The sequence below is a fragment of the Chiloscyllium plagiosum genome, chromosome 4, assembly GCF_004010195.1.
Source record: "Chiloscyllium plagiosum isolate BGI_BamShark_2017 chromosome 4, ASM401019v2, whole genome shotgun sequence".
In the NCBI taxonomy this organism is placed as follows: Eukaryota; Metazoa; Chordata; class Chondrichthyes; order Orectolobiformes; family Hemiscylliidae; genus Chiloscyllium; species Chiloscyllium plagiosum.
In genome coordinates this window covers 2,227,630-2,237,185 of record NC_057713.1, presented here as the reverse complement: position 1 = coordinate 2,237,185, position 9,556 = coordinate 2,227,630, and the positions used below count along the sequence as shown (strand labels likewise).

The following is a 9,556-nucleotide window of genomic DNA, read 5'->3' as shown; positions in this document are numbered from 1 at the left end:
AAGGAAGGGAAGCAGTACTAGTGATATCATTGACGGACTGGAGAAAGTGCTCCGGTTTCCTCCCACAGTCCAAAGATGTGCAGGTCAGGTGAATTGGCTATGCTAAATTGCCCGTAGTGTTAGGTAAGGGGTAAATGTAGGGGTATGGGTGGGTTGCGCTTCGGCAGGTTGGTGTGGACTTGTTGGGCCGAAGGGCCTGTTTCCACACTATAATGTAATCTAATCAAAGTGTTGTGGGTGATGACCAGAACAGGATCGAATAAGGAATGTTCCACACACTCTACAGACAGACATAACTGGGGTGTGCAGATGGGTCTGTTTCCCTGCTGTACATCTCTAGGACTCTATGTTGAGAGCAAAGACAAGCTCTGCCAAACGGAGGCGGAAAAAAGGCCCGAACTATCTTCATCCACCACCACCACCACCACCCTCATCCTCGACAACCTTCCGACTTAATACTTGTCAAAATATCTTTTGAATGTTGTAATGGTACTCCCCTCTACAAACTTGTTCTATTTACACACCATTCTCTGGAAAAGTTGCCCCTCAGCTCCCTTTTAAACCAGAGATGAAACTACTAGGAGTGGTAGTGAAAATTGTAAATAGTTGAAAATGGACCAGCTATGCTGGGAACTCATCCAGATCAGGACCTAGAGATAGGAGGGGAAAGTAACAAACCAGGAAGAGGGCGGTTCACATTCTGATATTGTAAAGCTGGAGGGTACCTGTCTGGAGGAGGAGAGGGTCCTCCAGCTTGTGTTAAGTTTTGCTGGAACACTGCAGTAGGCTGGATACAAATGTTAACAACAACAGCATTGATGTGGCAGGCCCCTGGAAGCTGTTTTTTTTTTTTTAAAAATGTCTTTCCCTATTTCAAGCAATATCTTACAGGCCAAGACCAGAATTAGGCCATTTAGCCCAAAGTCTCCTCCACCATTAAGATGGGTCTAGTGGCCTTCTTGAGTGAGTGACCCAAGAAAGGGAATGCATTGGTGGGCATTTCCAAAATTCTGTAGACTACAGAACAGTCCCTCCACGGTGGTGGGTCGCTAACGTAACCCCTGCATGCAAAAGGCAAAGGAAGGTAAAACCAGCAGTTACAGACTTGTCAGCCTGGTGTCCATACTGGGAGGAGTGTAAAGATAGACTAAAAGGAAGTTTCTGTTGACTGGGAAAATTCAAACTAGGGGCTACAATGGGCCCCACTTATGCCTTTAACTTTATCCCTATAAAGGCTGAAATTTAGAGAATTGTTTTGGTGATGAACCGGTGGCATTATTTGCCCTGAAAATGCTTCAGGCAAAATTGAATATTTAAATAAAGTTATATATACACACACACACACCACATGAGAGGGATCAAATCATACAAGGGTAAAGCAGGATCAGGCCAAGTTAGATGGATTACAGAGTAGGCTCAGGCCAACTCTTGCTTCTGTTCTGTCCCTTGTAAAGTGATTAGATTCTAGAAATTGTCATTTAGTAATTGAGAGCAATTAATGATTGAAACAAGATATCCATGACCAAAAGTCCATTTTATTATTCTACAATTGAACATGTATAAACGAGCAGTTATGTAACATTTCATAGTTTAAGCTTCCAGAAATCCAGAACATGGGGATTGGAGCAAAAATATAATGCCTGCAAGCTCCAACATCCCAAAAATCTTCCAATCCTATCATGAGCTATTGACAGGTTATAGGTGATTTCTTGAAGATGCTAATTGGTAGTGTGCACAGCTGCATAAAGGCAAGGTTTCTGTTACTATCAGAAGTTAGCAATCAGACGTTCTCATGTTGGGTCTAATTCTCAAGTGGAGCACAAATGCTGCTTTCATTCCCACCTCGACTGTCTTTTAAAAGAATTGAAAGAGAACTCTTGCCAGTCATTCCAAAAGGAATGAAACTTGGATGTTTCACCAAAGGCTTCAATATTTCACACATGCCATTTAACCCAAGGATCAAAAGATGATCTTGGATTCAAGTGGGTTTTACAATGTGGCAAGGTGAAAGTTAGACCAACCAAATTCATCAATAGAAAGTGTTTTGGGAAGGTGACAATCAAGACAAGTCTAAATTAGTTCTGATCCCTACAGCAAGTTAGAAGCACTTGCGATGGACGATGGATGGTCCAGACTCATCATACTCCTGCTTACTGATCCACATTTGCTGGAAGGTGGAGAGAGAAGCTAAGATGGAACCTCCGATCCATACTGAATACTTCCTCTCTGGGGGAGCTATTATCTTAATCTTCATTGTGCTCGGAGCCAAGGCTGTGATTTCCTTCTGCATCCGATCAGCAATACCTGGGAACATGGTGGTTCCACCAGACAGGACAGTGTTAGCATACAGATCCTTCCTGATATCTACATCACATTTCATTATACTGTTATAAGTGGTCTCATGGATGCCAGCTGACTCCACACCAATGAAGGAGGGCTGGAACAGGGTTTCTGGGCACCTGAAGCGCTCGTTGCCGATGGTGATGACTTGACCATCAGGCAGCTCGTAACTTTTCTCCAAGGCTGAGGAGGTGCTGGCTGTCTGCATCTCAGCTTCAAAGTCCAGGGCCGCGTAAGCAAGTTTCTCCTTGATGTCACGCACAATCTCCCTCTCGGCTGTGGTCGTGAAGGAATACCCACGTTCGGTCAGGATCTTCATCATGTAATCAGTGAGATCCCGGCCAGCCAAATCCAATCTCAGGATGGCATGAGGCAAGGCGTACCCTTCATAGATGGGCACGGTGTGGGACACACCATCACCAGAATCGAGCACAATGCCAGTCGTACGCCCAGAGGCGTACAAGGACAGCACGGCTTGAATGGCAACGTACATGGCTGGTGTGTTGAAGGTCTCAAACATGATCTGGGTCATCTTCTCCCTGTTGGCTTTGGGGTTGAGGGGTGCCTCCGTGAGGAGAACAGGATGCTCCTCTGGGGCCACTCGCAATTCGTTGTAGAAGGTGTGGTGCCAGATCTTCTCCATGTCATCCCAGTTGGTCACAATACCATGTTCAATCGGGTACTTCAGGGTCAGAATGCCCCTCTTGCTCTGGGCTTCATCGCCAACATAACTGTCTTTCTGACCCATTCCAACCATCACCCCCTAGAACAAGAAAACAAACAGGATGGAACAAATCAGGATATTTTCAGGAGGCAGCTTGACTGACAACAATCTTGGGCTGTAAGTGGTTTCGGAATTCCTTTGTATTGGGATTAAGATCATGTTCTAGCTTGTTACTACACCTAGTGATTAATAGGCAATTTCACATGTTTAGCCATTATTCAACCAACCTTTTACTAACTAGCATAACAGGACCAATTAGATCTTCCTTCCTAGTGGAGGGATTAATTGCAATTCAAATTTGGTGAGAAAGTTTTAAAACTACAAAGGAATTAACAAGCTAGTATAAATAGAGTCATGGTACAAAAAGACTGCTTGCCAGTTTAGTCTACAGTGATATCACATCTGAGGAGACAAGTTCACTTAACAGTTTGTTTATGGCTGTGGCCCAAAAGTGTTTAAACTCCATTTCCCTGACCCCTAAATTTCCAATAATTAAGAGGCTAACTTTGCCTATTTCTAGGCAAAAGTGAGGACAGCAGATGTTGGAAGCCAGAGTTTAGATTAGAGTGGTGCTGGAAAAGCACAGCAGGTCAGGCAACATCCAAGGAGCAGGAAAAAAAATATGTTTTGGGCAAAAGCCCTTCATTAGGAATCGCTTAAAAAGTTAACTTTCCTGCTCCTCAGATGCTGCGCTTTTCTAGCACCACTCTAATCTAAACTTTGCCTATTTCTAGCAAAGTGGGAATTGGGGCTTAGCAACCACTGTGAACCACTGAGTTTCAGTAATAACACGTTGTTATCACTAACATAGAAAGGAGGCAAAGCTTAAGCCTACAGTGAATTCAATTTATACCTTCCAGTGATTAATTGAAGATGTTCTGTACAGATGCAAGGGTGCCAGTATAGGACCAGGGTGGACAAAGTCAGAAATCAATGCTGGGGGCTTCACTCAACAAAAGGATCAGCACGCAAAAGCTTGTAATTTCAAATACGACTGTTGGACTATAACTTGTTGTGACTGCTGACTGTGCTCCACACTAACATGTGATTAAACATGATCTGTAAACATTAAAAGTACACTTAACTGTACAATTTAATTCCCAGTACTCTGAAGTGCAACTACTTCAACCGGAACATCCCACAAACAGCAAGCCAGTGTTTGAAAGGTCTTAGAGGAGACATTTACATAATGAAATAGGAATTTCTCACAGCTCTAGGTATTTCCAGTACCTGAGGAGATGCATGACTTTCTGAACAAAGGTAGACACCTCTTGGACAGCACAGCATTAGAGCTTATCCACAGGACAGACCATTACTGAAAAATGTCTGTCAATTTTCTCAAACTGAAGGGCCACCACCTACACCAAGGGGAACAGCTACTTAATGCCATCAAATGACACCCATATTCCAGGAATTGAGTAAAGTTAGCTAAACTGTCACTTTATAGAGGGGCTAAAGGGGAAAGGAACACAAGTGCCATTCCCAATCTATTCTGGGGAGACTGCTCTTTGTACTAAAGTTGTATCAAAAGGGAAAGTTTATAAAAACTTGGAAAGGTTGAGGTACCAAGAGGATAATCAAATGACACAGCTTTGATAAACTCAAGTCACCACATGTTGCCAGTTTTGAAAGTGATAAGGTAAATTTTGGTCCTGTTGTATCCCTCACTCAATTGGAGTAGGCTCAAACCCTTGCCTCAAAAAAAGTCAAAAAAAGTCAAAGTCAGTTACATCCCACACTTGAAGACAAGTTTCCCCATCACTAAATGAATGAAATTAAATGGACAAGTAAATCAGTTGTTCACACTTTCATTTCAGTAATTGTTAAGCACTACAGCTTTAGTGACTAAATTACTTCAAGTTAATTGACATTTACATCTTGGATGAGCCAAAAAAAGTAGCAAATCACTTCTCATTTAAAAACTCACCTGGTGACGGGGGCGTCCCACAATGGAGGGAAACACAGCCCTGGGAGCATCATCACCTGCAAAGCCGGCCTTACACATTCCAGACCCATTGTCGACCACCAGAGCGGCAACCTCATCATCGGCCATGGTTTAGAATCTGCAGGAGGTGACTGAAAGAGAAAAAGGGAAAGACAGCCATTAAAAAATGGCCAAAATACACATTTTACAGACCAAATTGATGTCCCCTCAAGGACAAGTTACAAGAATCCCAGCAACTTGCACAGTTTAAGAGTAACAGCAACAATTTTTCAGGAAAAAACCTTCCCATCACCTTCTGGACACGATCCTGTTTAAGCTGTTACTTCCAAGGTAACAGATATGCTTCCTTATAGAGCCACTTTCTTTAAAGAGCATGAATCTCCACCCACATTCCCATCACATGAAGCAGCCAGCCAATGAAATGCAGCCAGACAAGCCATTGATGTGCAAGTGGGTGGAGTTCAATCATGCAATTATTTTGTGACTTCCTGGTATTATTCACTCCTTGAAACATAAAATATCCCATCCCAAGCCTAATTTTGGTATTCATTTCTCGTTTGAATTAATATTCATAATTGGATTTAACCATTTAGGGAGTGGACTTAGTAAGTCCACAATTCCCTGGTGACTATCAAGTGATGCTAAACTCAGGCACCATACCCTGGACACAGAAGGCATAAGCAGCAATTTGAAATGATGCTGGTTCATCCATTTTAAACACTGAAATATTTTACAGGAAGGATTACCAAACTGACTTATACACTGAATTAGTTAAACTGGTGGGTTTTTGAAGGAGCTCCTTAAAGGATTGGGGAGAGGATTAGGGAGGGAATTTCAGAACAAGTAAAGCCACAGATGTCAAAGGTGCAATGATTAACACTGGGGAGATGTCCAAGATGTGGCTGTGAAGCAGACATCGTGGAGTGTTGTGGTGCTGAGGAGGTGACAGAGATAGGGGATGAGTTGTAGGAATGGAGGGATTTGAAAAGAGAGGTGAGAATTTGAAAGTGAAGTGTTGGTGGAGCTGGGCCCAGTGTAGGTCTGTGAGGTTGGGGCATGATGATAGGAGAATGGGACTTGGAGTAAGAAATTTGCCCAAATATTCACTGTCGATAAGATGTAAAGGATACTCCAGTCTTGGGCTGGTAGGTTTGGATCATAACACCTGACCTTTTATTTCTGTGCTCCGTTGAGTGAACCCAGCAAAGAAAGAGTAAGTCAACCTTAAATGATCCTGAATCTCCCTGAGTAAGTTAGGGCTGGGGAAATAGAACATACTGTTGTTCATCAGTGGCTGTGGTGATGCTCACCAGAGAATGTTTCCTCTCATGCTCAATATTCACCGTTTGCGTTTTGATGGAAAGAATGACAGCTCACTGTGAGCTGGCAGAATGTTCTTATAGCCAGCAAGTTTCAGTTCCAAAGAGCTGGGGAGCAATCAGTATCAGTACAATGGCAATCACCATAAAGCAAAGTGTTCCAGCACACAACGAGTTAAAGCACACACATTCTGTGCACTGTCTGACAAGCTGCACAGAATTTACCTTCTTTGGTAATTTACCTGCAGAGCTTGCTCAGCCACACCTTGATATTTAAAGCAACAGGCTAATGGAGAGCACTTAGCAAACTTTACACAATGTTCTCTGGTCCCAGAGAGTCTCAAGCTCATGAGGGCACCAAAATGAAACCAGACTTGTGCCAAATTAATTGGTTTCCACAACAGCAATCAGCACTGTTTCTTTTTCTTTTGTTTTGGGCAAAAGCCCTTCATCAGGAATGAGGCAGGGAGTCTCGTTCCTGATGAGGTGCTTTTGCCCGAAACATCGATTTTCCTGCGCCTCGGATGCTGCCTGACCTGCTGTGCTTTTCCAGCAACACACTAATCTAGTCCATGAAAAGATTAGCCATGATCTTATTGAATGGTGGAGTGGGTTTGAAGGCCCAGATGGCCTACTCCTGCTCCTGGTTCTTATGTTCTTATATGGGAGACTGATAAAGAAGGTAAAAGCACATCTGATCCAGGGCATATGGTGAGATGGATCCAAAACTGGTATCATTGTAGGAGTCAGAGGGTGGTGGTGGAAGGCTGTTTGTGTGACTGCAGGTTGGTGTCTAGTGGCATACCACAGGGATCTGGCTGGGTTGCTTATTGTTTGTGATATATATTCAAAAGGTATCAAAGAAAATGTGGGTAGATGATAAGTAAATTTGCAGACACAAAAATTGGCTAGTAGGACACTAGGAAGCTCAGAGGAACAGAGGAATATGGAGATCCTTGTCCACAGATCCTTGAAGGCAGCAGGAGAGATTAATAAAGTATTAAGAAAGCATATGGGACACTTATGTTTATCAGAAAAGGCAAAGATTATAAGAACAGAGAGGCCATGTAGAACTGTACAAAACTTTACTTAGGCTACATTTGGAGGACTGTGTGCAGTTGTAGTCACCACTATAAGGAAGGATGGGATTGCATGGGAGGGGGTGCATCATGTAATGTCCTGGGTTAAAGCATTTAATGATGGAGAGAGGCTGGATGGACTCGGGTTGTTTCTTTAGAACAGAGATGGCTGGTTGGGAAATAGATTATAATGGACAAGTACAGTGTGGATAGGAAGCAGCCGTTCCCCTGAGGTGAAGGGTCAGTATTGAAATGGCATAATTTTAAGATGAAGGGCAGGAGATTTATTGGGGATTTGAAGAAGAGCTTTTTTATCGAGAGGGTGGTGTTAATCTGGAATGCACTGATTAGAAGAGTAGTAGAAGAGGGAATCTTCACAAACTTTAAAGGTTAGTGGGACAAGCACAACCTTCAGGGCATGGGCCTAGTGCTGGCAAGTGGGATTAGTATAGATAGGTTGGTGCAGACAGAAGGGTGTCTTCTGTGCTGTAAGACTGTATGACTTCAGATGAAGAGGGGTGGAAGGGGGCGCATGTGTAGCCCCAACATAGATCTGTTTACATTTCTCATGTGAGAAGACATTAAACCTGAGTATCTATCAGCATTGTTATTTCTAATTGGCCTTTGTGTTTTTAATCTCAGCTGGGACAGGTATCACCCGAAAGGCTAATGTTGCCCTCCCTGGTTTCCCTATTTTCAATACCATTCAGTAGTATTTTGGGCCGTTTCAGAGAGTATAGAATGTTGATATGGGTCTGGGGCCAGGTAGAATGGGTACGGACAGTAAGTTTCTCTCCCTAAACAATGTTAGTAAACCAGTAACAACCCAATAGTTAACTCTGCTTTCTTCCCACTGATGCTGCCAGATGTGCTGAGTTTCTCCAGGAATTACTGGATTTGTTTCAATATTTCATGGTTACCATTTCTGAAACTAATGTTTGCTTCCCTGATTTTTTTTTTGACAGAACGAGTCAGAGAAATGGGAAGGTGTGGCTGTAGAATGCAGGGAGGGGAGGAACCTGCCAGCGTAAGCACCAGGTAAACTCAGCATTCCATACCTTATATGGGAAAAACCTCATGCACAGCAGGGAGTCATATATCTGACGGTAAACAGGATGATAAGGGGGATGGGAATGCTGAAGGTGTAACCTTTATTATCTGGGCAGTTTTCAAGTTGCAGGGAGCAGTGTCTCCCAGGCAATCTGTACAATCTGCACCATGAAACCTCACAATTTATGACAAAATCTTACTGTATCTTCCACCTTCTCCACTCCACAGACACACTCTAATTCCCTTACTCACACACATTCATGTACGCAGTCACTCATGGTCTCACACACATTCGTGCATTAACTCACCGCCCCTTACACACGTACATACACACACTGACACATACTTTCACACAATAACTCATACATACACATAATGACATACGTACACATACATGCCCAATCACATCTCATCCACATTCAGAAACATACTCTCTCAAATACAAGTGACATTCATGCACACTCAGACTGACACAACCCTTGCAGTTGATAGTACCACTCGTGGATTGTGGTATTGTCACTAGATTTGTAGTTCTGTGGTCCAGGTACATGTGTTCAAATCTCACCACAGCAGCTGAGGAGTTTAACTCCAGTTAATTAACTTGAAATTAAAAGCTAATCGAATGGTGTCCATGGAAGTGCTGTTGATTTATCATGTGGTTCACTAATATCCATCAGGGAAGGAAATTTGAAGCCCTTGTTTGGTCTGGCCCACATGGGACTTTGGATCCACAGTAATGAGAGTAACTGTTAAAACATTCCCCTCTGCTGTCTGTCATCAGGATAAATACCACCTTAGCTGCTTTCAGTTCTGATGAAGTGTCACTGAACTCAAAATCTTAACTGTTTTATCTCTCCACATCTATTGGGTTTCTCCAGAACCTTCTATTTTTGTTTCAATATTTCATGGTTACCATTTCTGAAACTAATGTTTGCTTCCCTGATTTTTTTTTGACAGAACGAGTCAGAGAAATGGGAAGGTGTGGCTGTAGAATGCAGGGAGGGGAGGAACCTGCCAGTGTAAGATGAAAAGTGGGCGGCACGGTGGCACAGTGGTTAGCACTGCTGCCTCACAGCGCCAGAGACCCGGGTTCAATTCC

The 9,556-nt window shown here is 43.1% G+C and overlaps 1 protein-coding gene across 2 annotated transcripts in view; it reads right to left on the bottom strand.

Annotated features, from left to right (window-relative positions):
• Positions 1-1,515: 1,515 nt before the first annotated feature.
• LOC122548799 (actin, non-muscle 6.2) overlaps positions 1,516-9,556 on the bottom strand; it is a 91,662-nt gene continuing 83,621 nt past the window's right edge. Inside the window, exons 1-3 of one of the 2 annotated variants that reach the window (XM_043687574.1) lie at positions 5,302-5,403; positions 4,992-5,140; positions 1,516-3,103 (exon numbers count right to left, since the gene is read on the bottom strand). In XM_043687574.1, the coding sequence (XP_043543509.1) occupies positions 2,099-3,103; positions 4,992-5,117 (1,131 nt within the window). In that variant the 5' untranslated portion in view covers positions 5,118-5,140; positions 5,302-5,403 and the 3' untranslated portion in view covers positions 1,516-2,098. Of the gene's footprint in view, positions 3,104-4,991; positions 5,141-5,301; positions 5,404-9,556 lie in introns of those variants that run through there. The other variant, XM_043687576.1, reaches the window with a different exon arrangement.